The sequence below is a fragment of the Acanthaster planci genome, linkage group LG15 (assembly GCF_054643075.1).
Source record: "Acanthaster planci isolate LZ-2023a linkage group LG15, COTS_SCS, whole genome shotgun sequence".
Taxonomy (NCBI): Eukaryota; Metazoa; Echinodermata; class Asteroidea; order Valvatida; family Acanthasteridae; genus Acanthaster; species Acanthaster planci.
The window spans coordinates 13,886,389-13,912,075 of NC_141791.1; the positions used below are offsets into that span (position 1 = coordinate 13,886,389).

A 25,687-nucleotide genomic window follows, 5' to 3' on the forward strand; every position below is an offset into this window, starting at 1 on the left:
GTTTGGCGGTTACTTGGGATCATTTTTATTCAATACATTCATTCACAGTCTAGCCGTATGTTTGGCAGGTGGCATCCGGTCACGTCGAGTTGCATGACATTCCTCTCTCCCTAGGCATTTGTTGAGGTAGCTGCTTAGATTTGCCAAAATATAAATAGTAAACGAAGTAATGGAAAAGTGAGAAACAGCACTTCAACAACTTTGAGACTTGCAAGGCCCAAAGCAACAGTAGCCAGTGGAAATAAACCAAATGCTGAAAATGCAGGTGCTTGGCTGTACAAAAAGTAAATGCAAGGAACGTCAAGCAGACATTTTCACTAAATAATGCTAGATTTGTTTTACAGAAAGTACAGCTCATTTTGCGTATGTTTTTTAACATTGCCATGCAACAGAATCGCGTCCAATTGATTGATTTTTTATGTATATACAAATGTGCATTATGTTCAAACAACTAAAATAAAGTTATAAATTACAGGTTTGGGATATTAAAAGGGTAATGTTTACAGCAAAATATGACGGGCTATTCTCTCCACTGACTGAATTAAAAAAGTAGGGCAATCTAAGGACTAAAATAGCTACAAAAATTTGGAAGAGGGCCATAAACTGGGTTTATTAAATGCATTACTTGCTAGAAGTTATTTACACTATTTACTCCGATACCAAAATTCCATATCAATTAGTCTAACTGGGGGTATTTCATTTGATTTTGTCATATATGAGTTGGTCTATCAGATATTTTTTGACAAAATTACTTTCTGAGCCCTTTAACATCTAAATTTTAATAATTGCATAATTTGGAAAGCTTGAATTAAATTTAAAAATAAGTATTATTCGCAATATTAAACTTCCCCTGAAAAGATTGATCGCAATATCATTGTTGGTCCCAATTTATCGTTTATTTTATCAATCACTATTTTCTTTCTGCCAGTGTCATGTGACTAGATGTTAGATTGGGCCAGACTTGGACTTCATACTGATTTGACGCCTAGCAAATCTGATTGCTTAAAAAGCTGTGAGCTGAATGGTAATTGCGCCATATAATGGCAAATGTTTCATGGCAAATGAAGTATAAACAGTCAACAGAAAGCAATCTGTCAATAATACTGCAAAAACTGGAAGAGTCTGTTGGAATTAAAAAAAACGAATCTTATCAGAAGGTATTTGACAAGGTTATTTTGCGTCATTTTGCAGTATGAATTGCTTTTAATGACTGTGATAATAGATTTTTTTGATGTCATATTTTCTATCGATTGTAAAGAGTTTTTGTAGTCATTGCACTTTTGTTCAATATTCATGGGATTCAGTGTTTATTTTTTACATTCTTAATGTTGTTTCAGATAGCTGTGAGAACAACACATGGAAGAGTGTACAGATTCGGATAAATGACAGATAAACTTGGAAAATGGGAAATGTGGAAACTGTTCACATTGAAACATTCTCAAGCAATTTTCTTAAAAATAGCACCCTCCTGAATCGTTTTTAATGTGCATTTCACAGCAAAAATTTGTTTTCCTCTAGCCAATGACTGGTAATACGTAGTCTATCACAGGAGATGTCTGTGTCCATCTGTGAAAAACATCCGCTATGTTTCAAAACGTCTTCCAGAAACGAGAACCTTTTGCATTACTTCAAGCCAACGCAAGCTTCCTATCTCTGCAGGTTGCTAAAAAAACTCTGAGAAACCATGTACAGCTGAACAGAGCGGCTTTTTTACCAAAAGAATAAACGTTCAAGTCTTTCCCGGCAGGTTGGGATGCAGGTGTAGATGGGAGGAGGAGTGCTTGGACGGTGGATTGACGGGCAGGCTAGCTGGCCGGCTACAGCTATGCTTGACCATCAGCTCTGTCTTGGTGCGGTAGTATTCCGTCTGGGCTTTCATCAGCTCCACCCTGACTATGTGCTCCTTCACCAGGATGGCGAGCTTGCGCTTGTGGTACTCGTCTAAGGAGTCGGCGGAAGACGAGGATGGCCGCTTCAAGGGTCGTTTCTCCTTGAGTGATAGGCCTGATGTTGAAGGAATACCTGGAATGTTGGGGGGAGGGGAATTCTTCACTTAATTCTTACATGTGGAATCTGTACGGACATGACAGAACTCATTCTACATGCAAAAGAAAACAAAAATACCTTACTGTACCGCATATGAACATATTTTAACATGTAAGAGCATATAAGGCAACCGAAAAGAAATAAATAGTCTAGATTAAAGTTGAAGACAATCTTGATTTTTTTAGGTGAGTTTCTCTTTGTTAGCAGACACAATGCTTCTTCCACTACTAGAGGAGGCGGAGCTTCCTGAGTGTATAGTAAACTCAGGCTATGATTGGTTAATAATTGAGACACTATGGTCCAAGCTATCTTACCATTGGCTGGCTCAACATGATGCAATTCTTGCTGATTGGTCTGTACTTCCTCTGTTCTGTCTTTTTCATTCAGCTCTTGATGTGATGCCTCCCCCTGTTGATCAATCATCTCCTGTGATTGGATGTTGCCAGGCAATGGCAGTGGTCCTTCCAGGAATCCAGATGACCTCTTGAAGCGAACTAAAATACATGGTTTTATCAAACCAAAGAAAAAAAAGTTATTTGGTTGCTGGTTTGTTAAAAGTTACTGGTTTTTATTTTGTTGCAGTTTTTTTTGGAGATAAAAACGAGGCTTACCTGCTTGTATCAAATTACGATGTCTGTCTTTACACTGTTGCACGGTTTTCACGTTGTTTTCCCCTGAAAATCTACAAGTGCAAGATCAGTATAAAGAAAAACATTTACAAATTGTTCACACTTCCTGACACTTCACTCAATTTGTCTGGCAGTCTTTACTCACTTTCTGCATCACAACTCTACATCTACAGGGCCAATTTCAAAGTGCTGCTTAAGCAAAACATTTGTTTTAGTGTGAAAAACCTTGCTTGACAAATCAGGTTATCAGCCGAAACTTTGTGTTAGGTATATTGTTTTGGAATGGTATTTATCTGTTTTGGTTGGCATGACAATCACATAGAGTTTGAGCTAGTACTCTTTTGTATATTAAGCAAGTTTTTTTCGCGCTTAAGCAAATTCTGTGCTTAAGCAGTTCTATGAAATTTTCTAGGGGGGGGGTAGGAGGTCTTATCTCTCTTTTCTCAACACTTTATCTCCATGGATTATCTGGAAAAAACTTTCAGTTTTATTGATCAGGAAGCCATTATTTCTCAAGATATAAGATATTTATGACGAAAGATTTGACATCTTGCCATCAAAAGACAAAAGCTAATCTGGAAAGCACTTACGCATTAACACAGTCCCGTATCCTCTCCCAAGCGGCCTGCTTCTGCTGCCTCGTCGGTACACCGTGCTCGCGGAATGTCCCGTCAAGTATGTTTTTCTCCGTCGTGTATGCTGTGGCGAGAGCCACGTCCATTGTGGAAGTGAACGGTGTAGCTTTTCGTTTTGTCAGGCTGTCGATTGTCGAGTGAAAATCGTTGGTTTCTCGGGTCTCGCTTGTGCTCTCGTTGTCCGCGACTTCCGGAGCCGACTGCGGTTGTTTTGGATCGAACTCTTCTGCAGACGACATCGTGATAAACTTGATCAACACTGCTTATTTTGTTCGTGCTAAGTACTGCGCTTACGAATTCGTTAATTGTTTAGCGAAAAATTAGAACACCCAGTAATTCGCTGTAGCGCCCTCTTTTGATTGATTTTGAGAGAAAAAAACTTCCAATTCAAGATGGCTGCGTCCATTGTCAACAACAAGTATCGATACGTTGAATTTTATGGGTAAACCTTCATAATGAAGTCAAGAAGAAAGCGATACCGGCCAGTTACGGAATATAACATGTGAGGAGTTTTCCAGACACGACTTTTTTCTTGTGCTTCAAGTTGCATATACTCGAGCACTATTAATGCTGATCATCACTGTCACTGTCATGACTGTGGGTCCGACGCGACGTCCGCTCCTCTCTGGGCGTCGGACTCACAGGTCTGGGGGGTGGTCATCATTCATGGTCGTGATGATGATGATTGGTTTCATAAAATTAAAAGGCATGTAGGGACTTGGTAACTATTTGGCTAATGCAATGCCATGCCTTCTGCCATGGCTTTGCATGCAGCCAGCCACTGCAGGATGTGGCAAAATTGACCTTTAACACACCTCAAATTTTTAAACTTCTCCCAGCATGTGTGTCAGCAGTACAGACTTAATCTTTGCTGTATGGGCAGCCTTAATGACATCTTACATTAGAATTCTTTTTCAAATATTTTGTCTCTTTTTGTGTGGGTTAGTAGGTCTATTAAACGTTCGGGAGGAATTGAAATTCATACAATTTTTGCAGTTTAAGAGAGGCCATTTGTCCAACAAAAGTAGGAACTGAACATAAGGATTGCCTAGGCTAGGATGTACACAGTCTAGGTACAGAATATGTGCGAAGCTGAGCTGTCCTGGAATTTTTTATACTGTCGTTGAAATTTGAATTATAAATTTCTAATATTAAATTCAAAATATTTATTTTATTTTAGAAAGACTCCTCACAGAGATAACAAGGTGATTTCAAAGCTGCATACTATTAACAAGGAAATTGAAAAGATCAGTGGAAAAAAGGAGAAAGAATCACATGCCGATCCAAGGATCATTTCCTTGAAAAAGTGTGTGGAAGAGGTATGATGTTTCTTATGTGACTTTTTAAAATGTAATTAAACGCACTGCTGACCATTACGGTGGTATCATCATTTATGCCTGTTGTTGAAATGATTTCGTGAAATTATATGCCAGCTTTTTACCTAAGTATTAGACCCAAGTATGTATTGCCAAAACTAAAGATTCAGTATTCCCATCAAATTAGTGATTGTGCATTATACCATTAAGCTACAGTAATTTCAGAATCACACAAAATTGATAGATATCCTCCGTTTTGACGGTTGGTTTTTGAGAGATTTCATTGTTGATTTTATAGACTTTGAGGTTGAATGAATGTAAAACTCTGATGTCTCTTTGTCACAGCTCGGAGGACTTGATGCTTATCAATCAGCATCGAAACTCGGAGAAGCTCACCATGGAAACATCAACTCTGCAAAATGGGTTCTACAAAAACTGAAAGAATTGAATATCAGGAAAGAAAAGGTTAATTCATTGCCATAACTTGGACTACATTTTGAATGTTCAGTTTGCATTGTACACTTTTTAAAAATTCTTTTCGCCTTACATTTACTTTTGTGATAAGTCTTGGTTTAGTTTTCCAAATACTAGGAAAACCGCAAATTAACAAGATTGATGTTTGATTGTCACTCAGGGAACCAAGTTGAAACTTTTGGATGTGGGTGCTTTAGACAATCATTACAGAAAGCAGAAGAAATGGATCGACTGTACTGCCATTGATCTTAACCCTCAGAATGGCTGTATCATCAAAGCCGACTTTTTCACATTCCAGGTAATTTTTGTGAAAGTGTTTTCTCATTACCTTCCTGAAGTTGCCTTAGGAACGGAAAGTCATTGAAAAGAGATCATTGAATCTTAGGGCTGAGTCAATTTAAGTAATTCACTATTCGAATACTCGACCTTCCATTTGATTGAAGATCAGGATATTCGGTTGCACTGAGTGGCAGCAGTATCTTTAGGAGTGTCTCCAGCCAAGATTTAGCAAAATTTATGAGATGAACAAGACTTCATGCCCCATTGAAAATTTCTACTCCTTTTAAATTTGAATAATTTATTTTTTAAATCCTTGTAAGATTTCTTACACTTTTCATTTGAATCTGCTTGAAACAAGCCTCTATAGTGCAATTTTTCTCATTTAAAACAAAAGAAAAATTTCCCTTTCCATGAATTTCACATTCGAATATTCAAATTTGAAAAATTATAGTTGAATATTTGACAATCGATCTAATATTCATTTATTCAGATATTTGGCACAGCCCTATTGAATCTTGACAACTTCATGATTTTTTGTAACCAGATTTTGTGGAAAAGTTGTGGTACACATTAGTTGTTGTTTTTTTCCTGAGGAAGCTTGCCACAAGATCATATTGTGAAAACTTTTTCAGACGGCCATCAATTTTGAGGACCCAAAATTTTGAAGGTACTGCCATAGAAAAATGTTGAGAGATAAATTCCAGAGAAAATGTGAATATTGGGGCTAGATGGAATTATGGGGCATGGTCCCCACACATGGATATGACAGCTATTCTTTTGTTCAGTGTAATATGGAACTGATTATGATAAAATTAAGTGTGAATGAGACTTATGTTTTATTCATTAATAGAATGATGAGCCGATGCTCTATGACATCATTGTTCTGAGTTTGGTTCTGAACTTTGTTGGTTCACCTGCTAGACGTGGAGAAATGCTCAAAAAATGTAGAGCGATATGCAAGCCACTAGGACACTTATTTGTAAGTTTAATCCCATTCAGTAATTTCATTCTCTTGATATGTTGAATGTTTATAAACTTTGTCAGTAACATACACCCGATGCCAAACATTTTCCCGTCCCTTTCTCTCCATCAGATTGTTTTGCCACTTGCCTGTCTGGAGAATTCTCGGTATCTCAGCCATGAACTCTTCCAGGAAATGTTAGAGAGCCTTGGTTGCAACCTCACTGCCTCGCATAGCAGTCAAAAGCTCAGTTTCGTCATGTGTCAGTTCACCGGTGAACCTAGCCAGAGGAAAGCTTTCCCAAAGACAGTTGTCAGGAATGGAATCAAACGGAACAATTTCAGTATTGTTATGACCTCATGACCTGTGGTGTTCAAGCACTCTTCATGGGAGCACTCCCATTTAGCCTCATCCAATCACGTTGAGGGCGCTATACTCTGTTGCCTCATACAAGTACTTCCAGATGTTAATGATATCTGTGTAGACCCTTTGAGACGTGATGCCGGTCATCAGAACATTTTAGAACTGAAATTGCTGTGGCGGTGTTCACTTCTTACGGTAGAAACTGCTAGCAATCTGTGGAGGAATCACTCCTACGGATTTGATCCGGCAATGCCCATGCTTAGATCTTGTTACCTTCTTCGAAGGCATTTCAAGAAATCCCTTTCCTCTTTCCTTCACTGAGGTTTCATTCATTGCATTCTTATTTGACTTTCTTTAACACAAGGAAGTAATCTGGAGCAAACTGCACTTCCAACTCACATTTGAGCCAAATGATAAGTAGATAACGGTATGTCTGTTCCATATTGATTCTTTTTCCATATGCATCAAATTAAAGAGGCAGTCGGGGTGACATTAAAATGTGATACTGTGAATATTTTTGTTGAGAGGATTTAGTTTGCTTCTAATGTAAGTCTGCAAAAAATGAGACAGATTTTGGAATATCTAAGCATTTATGCTCCGATCTTAAATTTCCACAGGAATTTTGTAATGGATTGCTCAACAGATGAGACTGGATCAGCTTATAACTTTGGGATAAAACTTGTGATTATGACACAGAACTATGTTTCAGTCTCTAAATCCGATGATACCATTAAGAAAATGACTCAAAATGAAACCATTTTCTGTACAGCAAATATTAATGAAATAGAAATCAAACTGATAAAGTAATAACATAAGTCTACATTGAGTCTACATGTTTGCATTATTTGCGGAGTGGTATTGCGTTTTCCCAGGTCATTAAGTTGACCCTGTGATTCAAGATCTGTGTGTGAAAAACTGAAACTTCGTAACGCGGCTTATCATGTGGTGTATTGTTGACCCACCTTCGCCTTGCACAAATCATTTAATTCGCGCTACCAGCTTAACTTCCTCTTTCGAAGTGTTTTGCGCTTCCGTTTGGCAACTCTCTGCTTGCTGCCCGTTTCGCGGTTTACAAGTTTGGCCATCACACTCAAATCACCGTTGCAGACAGACATGACGTGTGGTTTTACAGTTAACCCAGATTGAAAACAGACGTCGCATTTCCCGATAGGGGTATTGAATATGAAGCCCCGATTGGGTGTTCATTGGGTGCTTGTGCGTACAGCTATACTGACACGCAGCAAAACAGAGGAGTTTGTTAAAGAAACAAAAAGACCCTCGAACGGGGTGTTTTGTCTGAACGATTGAGGGGCTAATGGCGTGAGCGGACCGAGTCGACGTGACCGACGAAGTGAACACCTGTTTTCTCGGTCAAGATGTAAGTGATATTAAGTGGAATTTCAGGAGAAGTGGCAGAAATCGAAGTAGACATGCCGTGGGAATTTGGAAAGAGATGTGAAGTGTGAAAGATTGTGTATTTTAATGATCAACCTTGAACAAATCCCGGCATGTAAAGACGTCTAGTCTGTGTGAGCATGGTACATTTCCTGCCCAGTTTCCGGACGCGATGTTTTGGATTTTTACGTGTATCATGTGTAGGCCTATGTGGACTTTTATGCGGAAGGCCTAACATGTATAAGATGCCATCAGCTGCAACAGGTCCAAAAGTTCCATATTTCGGGAATTACACTTTATCTGCCAACCTGTCATGCCAGCAGTGACGATAAATTTATTATTGTATGTAGGGCCTTGGACTATATCATGCGTAATTTTGTGAATTTGTTCATAGGCCTACATGTACTTAAGCTTAAGGAACCCCAATGGAAATAAGCCTGTGTAATTGGCTTTCTTGGGTTATCCCAGAATGAATCAACTGTATCTTGTTTTCTTCGTGTACGTTCTTTGCTTAGTTGGTTGATTTCTGAATAAAATAATAATACATGTAATTCAGATGCTTCTTTTGGTCAAAGTCCGATAGTTTAGTCAGGTACGCTACACTCTTAACTAGCCTATGCATGTTTGGAGGGGGACACTTTCATAGCAGATTAGACTTTCCAAATTTGTTTCAAAATTGTCTGCATGAAGTGACTTGCTACCCCAGAACTGTGGGGTCCGATGTGGGAGTGGGGTGGACGTCTGGGAGTAGTGATTTCCCTCAATGAAATTATACGTGGTGAATAAAGTTGGTCAGGCGTGACAAGACTCAACAGTCTTCCCCTCGAAATAGTTTTACTAAATTTTCCTATAATTTAAACTTTGAATGTAATTTTTTATTCTGAACAGTGACACGTAAGATGAATAATTTTTTTGTATTGTGAAACAGTTGCCAAGTACTTCAAGGATTTTAGTGTTTTTTCTCTCAACTGATTGAACAATCAACAAACTGTTTCAATAAATTTCAAAGTTAGAAATGAATTGAGACTTTATTTCCTCTTGTGATGAGCTTACAAGAGTTTATATTCTTTTAACAGGGAGGACAGAAACAACAGTGCTAATGGTGATTTGCCAGATGATATCTTATTCCATCACCAAAATGACAATATCGGAGATGCTGCTGACCAGTACAGTAGCCTTGAAGATGTTGAAGGGGAACCTGCCACATTGAATCATGTGTCCAGCAGCCAGCATGCAGCTGCAATGAGAGATCACCTCCCCATCCCAGAAGAAGACAACCTCAGCTCGTTTGATAACGATCCTGGCTACTGGGCCGGGACCACTCCTCCTCGCAACCACAGGGAGGAGAAGAGACAGCACCTGCGTTCCCGTCAGGGGCCCAAGCCACCGCGGTTGGTCATCCCGAGACGGGACAGTATCCCCAAGACGTTCAACAGTGGTCCGCGGAGAAGCCTGGTGAGAATGGACAAAGTGGACGAAGGAGAAGCTTTCATTGATCCGGTCCTCGGAAGCACCGCCATGCAGCAGAAGCGGAAGAGCATCACAATCGAGCGCAACCAACAACGAGAGTACAAGCACAGTGCCGTCAACTATGACGGCACTGAGGTCCCAAGTGTGATCGTACCCCTGAACACATTCCTGGACCCTATGCCGTCGCCAGTCGTCAAGGTGGACTCCAATGTCTTCTTCCGCAGTCTGACCACTCAGCAAGTGAGCCAAAGTCCCCCGCCCTCTCCAAAGAGTTCCAAGAGCAAGAAGCACTCTGTGGGAAAGTGCTACTGCCCAGAGGATCGCATCTCATTCCACAAGATATTCTCAGAGATGATCCGCATCGGCACCGCCAAGAAGGAAGGAAGTGTGGAAGGCAAGAATTACAGCGGATGGCAGGAGAACTCCAACCAAACGGACACAGTTCGCATGGCCTGGAATCAACTCTTGTGGTTGGAGTTGAAGGCATTTCAGAACGGCCTGACAATGATACAGGAGGACCAACGGATCGTCGAAGCTCGGGAGATGATCCCCAGCATCCTGGAAGCGATTCTCAGGTTTAAGTTTATTCCCTCCCCCTCCAAGGGTAAAGGGCCCACAAAATGCACCCTGAAGCGTCATCCAAGAGGCCGTTTGTTGTCATCGAACACTGCTTCTGAGAGCGTAAGCCAAGGGGACACGGGATCAGATTCAGACCGGAGTGTCCAGAGCCAAGACGAGCCGCTGAAGCCCTGCAACACCTGCAGCACGCCCTTCTTAAACCGTCGAGCCAGCTCAGACAGTGTCGGCATGTGCATGCCACTCAGTGCCGCCCTGACTAACTACATTCAGAACACCCGGCAAGCCTGGAAGCAGATCACAAGCATCATGGAGCAGCTAGAGGAAGCCTCACAGCTGTATTCGACCCTGAGGGCACTTCAGAACGATTACCCGCTCTACAAAATGACAGGCTTCCGAAAGCGCATCGAGACGCTATGCTTGTGGTTAAACATCACCGGCGATCTCAACCACAAATTGGAACAGGCTGCCTTGATGCTCGGGGTGATTGACATCGAAGGAGTCTTTTGGCCTTTCATACTCGATGATGAGTCTGAAGATGAACAAATTGACCAACTGGAAATGAATGCTGTCCAGAAGGTCGAATCCGGTCTGATCAAACCACACCCAAGGAGATTATTTGATGTTAAGGAGGTTTCAAGCTCGTTAGACTCAACAGACACTGAAGAAACAGCAATTGAAAAGGAAGTGGAATCCCCTTCAATACCAGAGTTGAATAACCAAGATACCCAAGTACCCAAAAAGAGAACTCGATCTGTGACCTTTGACATACAAGAAGACAGCGACAGCTATGATGGACTCAACGACGCTGACGATGAATGCGAACCCTCTCCAAGAATCACTCCCCACCACAGTACGCCGTCATTCAAAGGCTCAGTATCGGATGACTCACCCCGCATTGCCCGCATCTTCAGCCAGTGCCACTTCAGCTTCGACTTCAACTCGGCTACCTCCATGTACCGCCCCTTTGTCGACCGGAGCCTGAAACACAGCGGCCTGAGAAGAATGACCAACATGCTGTACACCCTGCTAGGCAAGACACTACAGAGAACAAAACAGGTTCTCCAGAAGCCTACATTTGTTGAGGACATCAATACACCCAAGCGGAAGCACAGGCCAAGCAGTGTAAGGAAAGTTTGACATTACATGACACACTTAGAGCTAGACTAAGGGTGGCAATTTATGTTTAATTTGAAAAATGTTTAGCAAACTTTCCCATTCCGTTAAAAGATGTAAATGGCTCACCGTTACCACGGTGCCATTGAAAACCTTAAACACAACAAATTGCATACAGTGTAAATAGTTGACATAAAGTTGTGGTGATGAATTCATGGTGTTCCTTTGACAATGACCGAGTAGTCGAGTGTTCTGAAACTCAGATTTCATTTGACAGGCATTGTTTCTCAAAGAAATGAATGCCAGATTTTGTCAAAACGTCAAACCTCTAAAAGGGGCGGTTCTGTTTGTACGTTTGGGAAAAACTGTAAATGGATTTGGAACTTTTTCATTTAAATGAGTCCCACGCTAGACCAGCCTTTGGAACCAGATACACTGTAGTGAGTGCACAGGTGTTTAAAGTATGTGTGACCTACATGCAAGCATGATACAACCTCTTCAGTAGTACCTTCTAATCCTGGTTGCTGGTTGTCCTACTGTCATGGGTGTTGCTAGGATATTTTCCAAGGGGGGGGATGGTGGTGGGACAAACCCAAAGCACTCATCAAAAACAGACCGATAAGCCATTTACAATGGAACGGGGCCAATATCAAAGCAAATTGATGATTCTCGTCCCCTTTCATCGGTATTATTTTTGGGGGGTTTGTTTTTTGTCAATAGGAGAAGTGCCACCCAGACCCCTTGCCTCCCCCTTAAACACCCACTTCTACAGTGTAGAATTTTCTTGTTTTAAAAGTCACATTTTTCCACACATGTTTTGTCCACCTTTGTGAGGAGAGTTCTAAAAGCTTTCCATTCTCGACCTAATTGAAATTCTGCACTGGACAGATTCAACAAACTGCGTGTTCTCTCCCGCAGGTTGATTACGATTCGGTGTCGGGCAATCCGCTTCCATTCACGAGCCCCATAACGCAGGAGACCAACCAGGTCGAGCAACACCAGTACGACCTGCTATCAACACACGGGGCTTGGAGTGAAGAGTTTACAGCTATGGGTCTGCCCTCATTCATGTAAGTATACATGACCCTTGTCACTGCCTCAAGCGGGCATGGCTTCACGTATGACATTCTGTTCACCGCTCCATGTTCGAAGGTAGCAAACTGTCTTCCCAAGTAGCAATCAAGGCTTTGGGTGTCATCGTTTATCATCTAGTCATCTAGTCACAAATTGTGAACTGTGTATAACTTAAGATGTAACTGTGATCCACTGTTAAGTCTAGTTTTCAAAAAGTGTCACTCTTTTTTGTATGGTCAACATATTTCTTCAAATCATAGCATTGGGAAAAGATTTTACTTTGTGAAATATACCTTTTCCAGCAAGATCTGACTTGCTGCCAATATAACAAATAAAAATACAGAGAAAACTCGTTAAAAAAAGAATAAAAATTTGTGTAAATCACGATTTATACTCTCTGTTAAGTCATTGCAAGTTGAAATAGCTGAAGTAAAGTTTCTTCACTATCCGTACATTCTGTAGAGCGTATTCTTTGTGCTCCACCATCTGTAGCGATAAATTTTCCAGGGCTCTGCCCTTGCATTCTCCGGAACAAGCCTTGTGAGCACATCCTGTCTGTTTAACCTTGCAGTCGATGTTGACATTCAGGAAATGAAAAAAACAGGAAATCAAATGTTTGGATTGTACCCTGTACATCAACACGTTGAGGAGTTACGGATTGTACAAAATCTCTATTAACCTTTGCAATACTTTCAACTTATTTACTTTACACCTTTGAATCTAAAATGCGAAGCTACATGTCATTATTTATAAAACCATTTTGCCCTGAACCTCCTGGATCCTTTGAAATTCACCAGGAGGTTTTAGAGACTTTTGGTCGATTGAGCCCAGACACTGTACCTTCAACAGGACTCCCTGCCTCTGGCAAGTGAAAAATATAAAATACATCTGTCATTGGTTTCCTTGTCGTTAAAGGTATCCGGAAGGTTTCTGAGACAATAAATAAAAAATTGAATTATGATAAATAACGAGAGGAAAACGATCTTGTCAGTCTGTTTCCTTTGTCTTCAAAATAAAGGAAAAAGCATTAAAATGTAGCATCAACCTTTGGAAAGAACATAAAAGGTCACGTGAAAATTCCAAAAGTTTTGCCCCCCCAACAAATTTGGAACCCCCCCTCAAAAAAAAATTGGGGTTCTGGATCAGCCCTTGGACACAGCTGAAATTAGGCGTACAGGTGACAAATTTCAAGTACATGTTTAAACCCAAGTTATAGCTAAATAGTTTTTTGGAGCCAAGTACTTATTCATGCAGTGCTTTGTGTAGGTTACTCCTAATTTTATTCAGGAATGTAGGCAAGTGTAAAGATTTCCTGTGTGGTTGCAGTTCATTTAGAATCTTGTCAGAGGAATGGATATTTTTCACAAAATATGTGATGTGTGGGTGTGTTGTTTTCCCTTGCATGGAATTTATGTTGTAGAGCTTTTAAGCCAAGCGATTGAGTAGTGATTGGCATTGACTACTTTCAATCATATCACTTATCACTCCCCAAACAGTGCCTTTGATAAGCACTATTGTGGGGGGCCTTCAAAAATCCTGAAAAGGATAGAAGAAATTTCAGACCACTCCAGCAACTACCAGCATACCTCACTTTCTGCAGGGTCTGTTGTGTACATCAGTGCCAGTCACTGCAAGATAACAACTCAATTTTCGAATCATTTACAATATTAGTTTTTGAGATATTATGTATAATAAAACTTGGGTAGTCAAGTTGGCGCCATAATGAGGGTCTTACCTTTGACCTTTGGTGCCTTTTTTTTCAAATCCTGCTTGAAGTGCAGACGGCATGGTCAAATTCTTGATATTGTAAAATATTAATATTCATTGTGAAAGGAGAATTTCAAAGTTGGTTTTGTGATGCAAAAGTTACACGTCCATTGAAAGACTGTACGTTGATCATTGTTTATGTAAATTTTATTGCAGAGGAATTGGTCAAGTTTAAAAAACTTGCTGAATTGATCCAGATTGACCCTGGTTTCAGTTGAAAAAAATTCTTGATTCAGATTTCATTTTTGTATGTTTGCAGGCCTGCATATTTGTTTCTCTTACGAATTCCTCTGGACGTTATGCATGAGTGCCTACGCTTCCGATTGGAACACAAGCCAGCCGTAGATCCCTCAGCTCACAGCATCCAGCAGGTATGTTAAAACTGCCACGTTAAAACTAGTTGCATTCCATGAGCTGGGGATTTCACTCTACTGCAGGTGCATACAGCTTCTAAGCCAAAATATTGACCATGCACAGACATTTTCCTGCTCACCAACCAAAGCTTTATATACTTGTAATGTATGCAGCTCCTGGCTGGTTACCAGCTGAATACTGCCAAGCATGCAAATTCGCAATATTTCCAGTATGACAGGGTTATAAAATGGCCTGGGTACGAGCGCACAGAGAATTTTCCATCGGTGGATGCGTAGAGTTTATGCAAGTGCAAATCTAAACGCATCTGGTTGGAAGTGCAGGAAATGTCATTTTCACTGCTGAAATAATTTGAGCGGTGGCTGTTTTTGCTATGTGCAGCTCATCTACGAGTGTAAGGAAGTGATTCGTTCCTCGGTGCACATGAAACAATACTACCAGAGTATGGTTAGCGCTGTCACGCCGGATGATGTCAAGGCCCAGGAACATGCTGAGAGTGACATTGAGGAGTACGAGAACAATCTACAAGAAATGCTCAGAGTGAGTGTGAAAAGACTTTCTGCGATAAGTCAATTTGGCAGAGGTGTTGGCAGTAGGCATACTGATCTGTTTCCACCATCGTTTGCATGCTCAGAGCTGGCAAAAAAGACCAGTAACTCTGCTTTGGCCTTTGTCTCAAAAGTCTGTATAGACTCCCCCTGGGAGCTGAGGTGATTTTAGGATTGATATATGGGCCTGGTGAGCAGGGGTCATCGTACTGATATCATTGGATGGAGACTTCTGTGAAATGTCCACTGTGATTAGTTTTGATTTTGATTGGTGTAACTGATTGTGGCTTTGTTCCGATTTGATTGCCACGTTTCCCCAGTGCTACTTTGAGTACCTTCATAGCTGGATCTTGATGCTACAGAGGTTACCCCAAGCCTCCATCAGCCTCAAGAATATCCTGGATGACGAGTGGGACTTCACCAAGGAGATCTGCCCCCATGTCCGAGGAGGCGAGGCCCAGGCTGGCAAACGGTTCTGGTGAGTCTTGGCCCCTGTGCGAATCAGTCGGCTACAGCTAAACCAAAAGACGAATCTGTGGGATGTCGACTTAGCCACAAGCTAGGGGCCTCTACACGTGTACTTGTTATGTTATCGCTTATCTTGGTGTTTCTTTGCAGCATAATGGCCAAGAATCTACTGTTGTCCATTGGAGACTATCTAGAGAACGGAGTGGATGATGTCAGCTCTTCCCACCAAGACAGCCAGTCGCATGGAGACACAATGAAGTACAAAGCATAACCTAGTTCACCCATGTTTTATACCTCATTCATGTACCCCTAAAATAGCAAATCCTCAAACAAGGTATATTGTTTAGCACTTGTGAATTTAGGAAGTTGGTCCGAATCCTGGCCCCCAATTCTTCTAACAATCAGCAATTATTACCAAGCTTTTGTGAGCTCCTTTGTATCCCGTTTCATAAACTTTACCATTTGTTAAAGAAGCAGTAGGATTTCTAAAACTTTTTGTTTAAATTTCAAATTATAACTAATGGTTCATAAATTTCTTGTGAAAACGACCAGTCTTTAAGAAAATAATTACTTCTTAAACAGTGTGAATATTTTGAAGGTGAAGTATGCATGAACATATTTCCAAAAGTTTGTCATACTTTAAAGAATAAATTCTGGAGATTTGGTTGCAATTTTTAGGAGAATAATCATCAATTCTTGCAAGCACTTCAAGCTGCTGTTCCATGAAGTTCGGGAGAGGGCCTCCAAGGCCCTTGGATTTGCCAAGATGCTGAGAAAGGTATACTTCATCAGCTTCAAATTGTCTGATAATACGACCTCAAGGAATTGTGATAGATTAACCCAATTGTTAAAGAATTCAATCTTTTGATGTGGAGTGCTGTTCATCTTTTTGATAGGATTTGGAAATTGCTGCCGAGTTCCAGAGGACAGTGCCAACAAAGGAATTGCTGAGAGTTCTCAAAGTGTCCGATCATATCAAGGTTGGTGAAGCAAGACAGCTTGACCTAAAATATCTACCTGTTTTTGAATTTGTCAATTGCATTGATGGATATGATGTTAGGTGGAACAGAAAGAAACAAGATTTGTTTTCTTAAAATGCATCCAGACAGCTTCTATTGGGGTTTATTTGATGAATTGTAGAAATGTCAAGCTTTACATCTAACTCGGTGCAAATCTAGACTCTGATTCTGTTTTTTATTAAAATTTCAAACCTTGGCCATTCATTGTTGTTTGCCAGCTTGCACTGTCTCAGCCTGTGTGTTGGATACTCATAGTTGGAAAAGTTGAGAGACAATCAGCAATTCTATGGAATCTTTCCCTGTTTTCACCTCAAATCTACTGTGAGGAAATCCTTTATTTTGATCTGAATGCTTTTCGTTCTCACCAGGTGAACATGGGGGCAGATATCCCTGGCCATCTGATGTTTGTCCCCAAGCATCTCAAGGAGGACACACTGCAGATCTTACAGCTCCTGGATGACTTGTGCGGTCGTGAGGATATGCCTCTCATCCCCAACGATCCCTCCTCTGTGGATAGCGTCGGGTATTTGCTCCTGGTGCGGTGCAGCGACGGCGGGGAGGAAGGGAACTTGCCTGAGTGGGACGAGCCCTGCGTTCACGTCATGCCCGATGTGGAAACCACAATTGCTCTCTCCGATATCCAGGTACAGATAGCTTATCTATCATTACTATTTGCTTTTGTTTGTCGCATGTCATGGAGCAGATTAGACGACAATATATTTCCAGATTAATACCTGTGCAGAAATGCTCAAGACCAGCATTGCACATTGTACATGAAATGACATTCTTGCAGGTGTAACCCGGTGTCTGTTTGAGCAAAATTTTTCTGCTATCAAGAGTTTTACATTTAGTGTTTGTTCGTGAAATTCAACTCTTTCCATAATTTGGTGAGCAAATAGTGAACTGTTCGTCAGTGTGTAATACGTAATTGTTTTAAAATCTTCCTTTTTCACAAGTAGATCGAAACAGAGCAGTGTGTCTTCATGATTACAAATGTAGCTAAATCAAACGACAAAATAATGGCACATTTATTTTTTAGTTCCCCTTGTAAAAGTAGTTTTCGCTGTTGACATTTACCATTGTAACAATTCTGTCACTCCTGAGGTTACGTCTTACTTTTATTTGTCTGTAGGTGAAGTGTTTACTTCTTGTTGTCAACCACTCTTCCCAACTTCACGGCCAGCGGAAGGCGTTTGAGCGAGCAGTCGGCAAGGCAGTGACGCTGACGAGCGATCAAACCTCAAGCCACAACACCATCGCAGAGGCCCTGGATGAATTAAAGGTGGGTTCTGACAGTCAACGTTGGAATATTCATTGCATGCCAATGCTGGTTCCCGCTTTATTCAAACGTGCTGCATCTTTGTAGTCTGGTTGAAAAGGGTTGACTCCTGTAGATTTTTAGGCTTACATATGACTAATGATCTGAAATGGACAACCCATGTTGATTTCTTGGTAAGGAAAGCCCAACAGTGTCTGTTTTGTCTCAGAAGACTGAGGAGTTTCTGGATCAGCCAAGGTCTGCTGGTGAAGTTCTATCAGGCAGTGGTTGAGCGTGTCCTGACATTGTCAATCGCTGTCTGGTGCGGGAACACCACAGTGGAAGACCGGAAAGGCCTCAATCGGGTTGTTACAGTGGGAGGATTAGTGCATACCACACATTCATTCTATTCATCATGCACCTGCGGTTTCAATGTGGGCCTGCTGCTGGACAGAGCTTTGCATACTGGGCATACCACAGCCCAGTTGCGGTCAAAAAAATCCCGGCATGAAGGGGTTAAGTACATGTAGCTAACTGATTACCAGCCAAAAATATCATGAAATGGTTTACACCTTGTTAAGCAAAAGCAAGGAAAGTTGCTTAGCGAGATGTCCAAAAGCTTGTCTCTTCTCTTCCTGTGTTCTGAAATTCCATCCAGCAAAATGCCCTGGGCCTGTGCCACACCATCGTGCATAACATCAAACAGGTGGACGAGAACTTGGACATCGATTCCATCTTAGACATTGAGGAGACAGAGAAGATTAACATGCTGTCTTACTTCAAGGATACCATGCACCAGTGTTTCTCTGTCAGCTTTGATGTGAGTATCTTTTGTGTCACGATATTGAGGCTTTGCGTGGCAGCCGTCTTGCAGGGCAGTTCTTTTGTTCCAGAGGAAAATCTCCTCTGTGTATACCTGTAGAACAAAAGGGCCGTCCTTTATGATGGCTGCCCTGCAAAGCCTCTGTAGTTTACCAGTTGCTGTAAACCTGTCGTTTCGCAACACTAGTTCCCCCCATCCACAGGTTCTGGCATCGGGGAACCAATAACAGATTGTGGAACAAGATTTAGAGCTGTGTGGCACAAAGAGGGCCTGATGTCACAGCACGGTTTGCAGAAAGGTCGTGCTAGGTTCGCAGAAATATTTGCTATTCCTTAATCACTATTTTGTGGTGGTGCTTAGCATGGTAAATGCTGTGTGTGCGTAGAGATTTCTATTGTGTCACTAATTTAAGCAAATTTGTCCTCCAAGGTTAGCAGCCTTTGGCTGTGCTTACTGCTTATGGTCTGCATGAAATAAGCAGAGCCTCTGTTAACGTGAAATCGTGTGGTAAGCAGCGCCATGAAATTGGGCCCAGGTCCTTTGTGAGTGTTATCAAATCATCTTTCTTTGCAAAGCTTATTATAAATTTCATGTGCACTTTCGTTTCTGGGGGGGGGAGCGTCTTGCTTAATCCGCCTGTCGGAGGATGGAGGACTGTTTGGGTTTCAGTAATCGTGGAAGTAAATCAGTTTGTGAGTTGTGTACTGTTTCCCTTCTTGCTTGAAATAAAAGCTGGTTAATGCCGTCTTGTTCCCCCCCCCTCCAGTACCACAAGGAAGTGACACGCCTACTGTCGGGGGAAGCGAGGCAGAAACTGGCTGAGTCGATGCAAAACTTGGCCCACATGTGGATGACATTTGTGCTTGAAAAATGTGAGAGGGGACGGGGCACTAGACCAAGGTATGTGCAAAATTTATGTTTGTTTCTTTACAAAAAGAATGAATTTTGCAAAGGGAAATTTGCTGACTGCTATTCGTGGCCATGCATTTCAAGAGAAAAGTGCCGGCCGATCGGGCTATTTGTCCTTAATTTTAACTAGCCTGAAAGGAGAAATTACTTGTCCTGGGCAATTGGACAACCGTTAATGTCGAGGCCTGCTCCGAACTTTTTAGTTGAAGGCTTTAGAAATTTGGGTTGCTTTGTAACTGTTTGAATGATTTTTTCTTTTTTGTAGGTGGGCCAATCATGGCATGGATTTTCTGGTGGTGGCCAGCGAACCCCGAAATGTTGCATTTCTTTCCAACGACGACTTTGTCGTAAGGATTTACCATTTGTTGCAATTTTGGCTACTTGAAAAAAAATTTACCCAACCACAGGACAGATAATGCATTGCATTCAATGTGTGATGTAATCCAATCAAATATCTCTGTGCTGGATTTTCATTTGTGCAGAGAATGACGCAGGTGATGAGCAAGTGTATCACGCACATCATCGGCAACGAAGACAAGTCTTGCTCTGGAAGCCCAGGTTGGTACATTCATTTCAACAGTCGACACACCCACATCAAGTGAAGTGACATGCCTTACATTTTGTCGTAGCTGCTCTCTGTCATTCGGTTTTACATCCAGGTTATATAATTGGATTTCCTTTTGTTTTGCAGTGTGTACATGGGGGCTATTGTGTGAATTTTTGAAACTTTCCAGGGACCAAATTTCTGTTTTACTTACTTGGGGATGTTCTGATCAGGTACTGAGCAGAGGTTTTCATTTACATTTGTAAATCGGTGTTGCATTTCTTATTGTGTAGCATTTGCCGTGACTAGTCCCATGGACGGCAGTTCGTTGAAGCTATCGCGAGCCTGGTCCAAGTCTTCTACTAGGTCGACATCAGACTCCACACCATCTCCTCACATGCCCTCGCCAGTGCAGTTTGGTGAACTCCAACGGACAAATAGTACAGAGCGGTTTCTGTCACTCATGCCAAACAGCAGCCCTACTGAAGACTTGCCTGGTATGCTATACACTATATACCTATGTAACAGGCAATATATTCATATTGACCGGCCATGAGGCAATGAGTGCACATTTATGCATTTCCAGCAAAGAAAACTCAACAGATTCCTATCAGCTGTACTAACAGTAACCCTGCTGAAAGATAAGTCTGCTATGCTATTGAATATATTAACAGGCAATAGTGTTATATTGACTGGCAGTGAGGGCACTAGTGACGAGTGGCAGTGAGTCAACAAAAACCAGTTCTATGTAATTAGAACCTTTTAGGTCATTCAACATGTTGCTTTTTTGTTACATTTTTAAACTGAAAACCTTATTCAGGTTTGCGTTTCCAATCTGAAACAGAGCCTCCGTTCTCCAAGCGTGGCACCCCCAGCCCCATGTCCCCGCCACTGCCCCGCATGTTCCACAGCATCTCCAAGGACAGTGCTGAGTCCCTGTCCAAGATGGACCGCTCGGAGCGGGTACGCAGCAAGCTGCAGCAGCTGGAGGAGCGCCGCAACCAGAAGCTGCAGGACTGGTCACTGATTGGCACGGTCAGCGACCGCCACAGTGACCACGAGGTGGTCAACATCAACTGCAAGAAGGTCACTTTCCGCTGGCAGCGCGGACGCAAGATAGGTCAGCTGCTCTCCCATTTTCTCTCTCTTTCTGTCTTCACAAACATCTTTCAATATTTTCTCACGTTGAAATGCTTATTTTTATATGTCTTCTTACTTACATTTGCAATTTTTGAGTTTCCATTTACGTTTCACTGTCAAAGTGGTGAAAACGTAGGCCTAAGTTAAATAACCATAATAATCATGGATTCCGAGAAATCTTGGGCAATTGTTGATCCTATTCGGGCAAACAAATTTATGGCATGGCCTGCCCGATTGGGCAAACTAAAAAAAAAAACGTCGCGGCCTGCACCCTCACAAGGATTGTTCAAGTGGCTGTGTGTGTGGTTCTGGTGTGAGCACCAGACTTTTAACAGGACTAGTGAAAATGTTGAAGTACTGGTCCTGCTGGCTACCAGCAAGATAATTTCGAGGCCAGTCTGGTTTGATTTCTTATCTATTGAACTTCCTGAAGTGTGATTAAAACTTGTTAAAACCAGAAGAAGACGTGTTTGATTTTTTGGTCCGTGATCAGGTGAAGGGCAGTTTGGTACCACCGTGTACTCCTGCATCAACATGGACACCGGCGAGACACTGGCTATGAAAGAGGTAATCCTTGAGATATTTTTCATCAGTCATTGAATCACCATCAGTCGGCTTGAAATTACTACTGTTGACCTTTAAGTTAGACATTTTCAAAAACAGACATCATCTGATGCAAGATTCATGTTTCATCTATCAATTCATTCTCTATTCAACAGCTTCGGTTCCAACGGAATGATCACAGTGCTATCAAAGATATTGCTGATGAACTCAAGAACTTTGAAGGAATCCGCCATGCTAGCCTTGTGCGCTACTACGGAGTTGAAATACACAGGGTCAGTCAGTTCCTCAGTCATGCTGTTTCATTTTTTTGTAGTTTGCAAACAAAGTTCTCTGAGTTGTGGCCCATTGTGGCAACAAAATCAATTGGTGTATTGTCGTTAAGCTCTTTGACTGGGTTTTTGGCAAGAATGACTAGGGAGTAAGATTTTGAATGATTTTGGTTGTCGCAGGAGGAGCTACTTATTTTCATGGAGTACTGCGATGAGGGGACGATAGCCGAGGTGGCTAAGGCCGGCTTGCCTGAGCAGATGGTTCGATGTTACACCCAGGAGATCACAGTTGCCATTAGCTTCTTACATGAACACGGCATTGTACATAGAGATATCAAAGGTAGAAGCCCCTTGTCTTTAAGTGTGATAATTCAGGGGTATGTGATGACCTTAACAATTAACAGAATGTTAGAAATGTGGCATTCTAATGCTGGGTATTTGCTACAAGAATTTGGTTCATCAGTATCCTGAGTTGGGTGTGAAAATCTTTTTCCCCACTTCTTGCTCAGGTGCTAATGTGTTCCTGTCGTCTGACGGGCACGTCAAGTTGGGAGATTTTGGCAGTGCAATCAAGCTGCAGAATGCTAAAACAATGCGTGGGGAGCTGACAACCTTCACAGGAACAGCAGGTAAAGTTTAAAATCTCCTTGCCTTTGATGAACCGGAAGGACTCGGACAGTTTCTCAGCCAGCAGTTAGGGATCTAAAGCTTTTGGCATCTCAAACTCGCAACTTTTCCTGTTTTTGCCATAACGATTTTAAGCTAGAAAGTGTGTCGCACTTGGACAAAGTTTCATTTTCCCTCAGTAGGTTTACTGCAGCATCTGTGTCATTATTTTGTATTTATTAACTTCTCAAATTTAACCTTTGATCTTTGACCTCACAGCGTACATGGCACCAGAGGTCATTACCCAAACAGGTCAGGGGAAAAAAGGTTATGGCCGGGCAGCTGATATCTGGAGTTTGGGATGTGTGGTCATCGAGATGACCACAGGAAAGGTTGGAGCCCTCTTCCTCCAATATCTTACGATGCTTGATTGACGATATATAGTTTGAAGTTCTTGCCTTAGGTTTTACGTTGTACATTTTGTAATGAGTTTTTATACCGCTAGTTTCTTTCTCATTTTAGATTTCTGTTTTTGTTTTAAGCGCCCTTGGCATGAATTTGACCACGAGTTCCCTATCCTCTTCAAAGTGGGCGAGGGCGCCATTCCACTGACTCCCGACAACGTCAGCCCGGAGTGTAAGGACTTCCTGTCCAAGTGTCTAGTGCCCAACGCCCTGGACAGATGGACAGCCAATCAATTGTTGGATCATACATTCGTCAAGGTCAGTTTGGAAAGATTGTTGCGGTGATAGATTGTGATCAAAGGTTTTTCCAGTCAAAGTTGACCCACTCCGTGATATGGTGCAGTGCTCGACTGACCCAGATCTTAGAGTTTGACAAACTAGAGTTTGAACCAGTCAAAGTTTTGGTAAAGTCATTGGTTTGGCCCAATCAGAATGTTGGTTGTTAGTAGTTTTGGCTGATTGTAGTTTGAGTTGTCAGAAGTGTTGCCTTTCTGTTGCTGAAGTGAGAATTTTCCTCTGAAATCGTAACCATGACAATAATATCTCTGTTGCATATGGCAGTATAACCTTAATGTAGCCCAGACTGTTGACATCATATAATTTTTTTTGGAATTGTTATCTCTTGACGTTGCATTTGACAGGTGTCACCGAGCATTGATTTCCAGTCGATACTGCAGAGTACCAGTCGAACCAGCTAATAGTGCATACCGAGCACCAGGAAGGTCATATCGTTTCATTGTTTAATTCCTTTGGCGCTGTTGACACTCAGTACAGCGTCGACAGTGATGAGCAAAGAATATCAACACGGTGACTACTTCACGGCATTTTTCTGTCGTTTTTTTGGTGTCAATGTATACATTTTGTCGTAAGTAATTCTTCATTTGTAATTTTATTTGCGCGAGGGGAAGTTCCAAATTTCTTGCAGATTTCCAGATTGCCTCATCTGTTACCGATCATTTGCAAGTCTAGAACTACTGTGCTATCCATTGCACTGTTGTAGCCGAGACCAATGCAAGACCAGTCACAAGTAACAGGGCAGACAATGACAAGGGAATGCTTTTGTTGTAGTTTGTTTGAAAAGCTTGTGTCTTGAATTCAGACCGGAGGTCTTGTTTTGGTCTTGTGATGGACAAATGCCCCCAACAAATTCCAGGTGAACCTCCCCCCCCCGAAAAAAAAGGATGAATGGATATTGAACAAAGCTAACAAAAATCTTGCCCCAAAAAACCACACCACTGAAAGCTGGTACCCCCCATAAGATGCTGGTACCCCCCATAAGATGCTGGTATCTCTTTGTGCCCCCCTTGTCATATCCTAGCTACGCCACTGAGTTCATGATCCTTTGCAATCTTGCAGAGCAGATACAAAGCATAGCCTCATAATGGGTCATCTGCAAGGAGACTTTTTTCCACCAAAACACTTCTGAAGTCAGAAGGGGATTTTTGGTTTTATTCCCTGAAGTTAGTCTCTAGGTCTCGTTCAGTCATCTCTTTTAATGTAATCCAAGTCTTTGTCCCATGTTCTAGTGTCTTCAGAGCTTTGTGTTAGTACAAATGGGGCTCCTGTTTAACAGATTTCTTTGTTTTTAATTTATGTGCAATTTAATTATCTTGTGTTTATAGTCCTCAGGGTCAGTGCAAAGTGTGACATGGTTTGTCGTAAGGGGAAATCATTGGTATTATTGTGTACCAACACCTGATTTTGTTTTGCTCAAATGAAAATTTGTTGAAAACTTACTGTTTGATACAGCTGCTTTATTGTATCATGTTGCTGCATTTTTTTGGTTTCTTTTTTGAAAGGTTTTTGTATATGCTGGCTTTTGTGATGTCTAATTTGTGTGGTAACACCCGCAGTGTGCAGAAATTTGTGACCTTTTTGTTTCCTTTCTGAAACAAGATGATGTAAAAAGTGTAGAATATTGAATTGTAAATAAATATAATATTTTAACAATGCAGTTTAGGAATGCTGTTGAGAGAGAGCCCTCTTAGCTCAGTGTAGTAACTTATCAGCACTTGCCAACTTGATTTTATCAATCCAGGAACATGTGAACGTCTTCACCCAAAGCTTTTGTAAGAAGAAACATTATTTTTCACAAGTAAGTTTTTTTTATACTAGGGAATTGGCTTGTCGTCTGTACTGGGTAATGATTGGTCTCTTTTTTTTGGGGGGGGGAGGGTTTTTTCTCCTTGCAATTTATTCGATTTTGTGTTGAAATTTCAATGCAATGACCCCCTCCCCTGTTCAATCTTTTTTAATATTTAAATGTGAGAGATATTGTTAAGTGCATGCAGTTACCAAATATGGGCATTATCAGCTCTTACACAGAGCCAAAGGAAAATGTGAATTGCATTTATAGTTGACAGTGACTGCATTTGTGACCCCGAGTCTTCAAATCGTCATGTTGGTTGGTTCTACTCTCCTGCCTCATTGAATGTGTTGATATTGTTCTCTGTGACTGTGGGTCGTTTGAGATGAGTTGCCTTCAAAATGGTGGGTCAGTTGCATTCTATGTCTTTAAGCACCCTTTGGTTTTTTTAAAATTTGAAACAAGATGACCACGTAGAGTCACTGTAACCACAACTATGTCATGAATATGAATGAG

General features: G+C 41.5%; 3 protein-coding genes across 5 annotated transcripts; 2 read left to right on the forward strand and 1 right to left on the reverse strand.

Moving 5' to 3' along the window:
• Position 1: 1 nt before the first annotated feature.
• LOC110978878 (uncharacterized) lies at positions 2-3,648 on the reverse strand. Of its 2 annotated transcripts, none has more exons than XM_022234199.2 (4): positions 3,266-3,648; positions 2,658-2,728; positions 2,361-2,540; positions 2-2,004 (listed from the first exon to the last, which is right to left on the reverse strand). In XM_022234199.2, the coding sequence occupies exons 1-4, from the start codon at positions 3,547-3,549 to the stop codon at positions 1,730-1,732; spliced, it is 810 nt and encodes a 269-aa protein (XP_022089891.1). In that variant the 5' UTR covers positions 3,550-3,648; the 3' UTR covers positions 2-1,729. The 2 variants fall into 2 exon arrangements, with proteins under 2 accessions (XP_022089891.1, XP_022089890.1); XM_022234198.2 differs by having other exon boundaries at positions 2-2,022.
• An 11-nt stretch (positions 3,649-3,659) lies between these two features.
• LOC110978879 (uncharacterized) lies at positions 3,660-7,523 on the forward strand. Of its 2 annotated transcripts, XM_022234200.2 has the most exons (6): positions 3,662-3,812; positions 4,491-4,629; positions 4,972-5,091; positions 5,261-5,398; positions 6,230-6,358; positions 6,473-7,523. In XM_022234200.2, the coding sequence occupies exons 1-6, from the start codon at positions 3,766-3,768 to the stop codon at positions 6,701-6,703; spliced, it is 804 nt and encodes a 267-aa protein (XP_022089892.1). In that variant the 5' UTR covers positions 3,662-3,765; the 3' UTR covers positions 6,704-7,523. The 2 variants fall into 2 exon arrangements, with proteins under 2 accessions (XP_022089893.1, XP_022089892.1); XM_022234201.2 differs by lacking the exon at positions 6,230-6,358 and having other exon boundaries at positions 3,660-3,812.
• Positions 7,524-7,679: 156 nt separating this feature from the next.
• Positions 7,680-24,251, forward strand: map3k4 (mitogen-activated protein kinase kinase kinase 4). The gene is made up of 24 exons (XM_022234162.2): positions 7,680-8,081; positions 9,175-11,269; positions 12,179-12,330; positions 14,361-14,472; positions 14,855-15,013; positions 15,342-15,499; positions 15,640-15,747; positions 16,168-16,267; positions 16,386-16,469; positions 16,877-17,152; positions 17,641-17,790; positions 18,425-18,586; positions 19,356-19,489; positions 19,764-19,845; positions 19,981-20,056; positions 20,336-20,539; positions 20,887-21,162; positions 21,676-21,749; positions 21,902-22,018; positions 22,196-22,355; positions 22,525-22,644; positions 22,901-23,013; positions 23,164-23,343; positions 23,727-24,251. Coding segments are annotated over exons 1-24 (5,151 nt in total). The 5' UTR covers positions 7,680-8,079; the 3' UTR covers positions 23,784-24,251.
• The last annotated feature ends 1,436 nt before the right edge of the window (positions 24,252-25,687 follow it).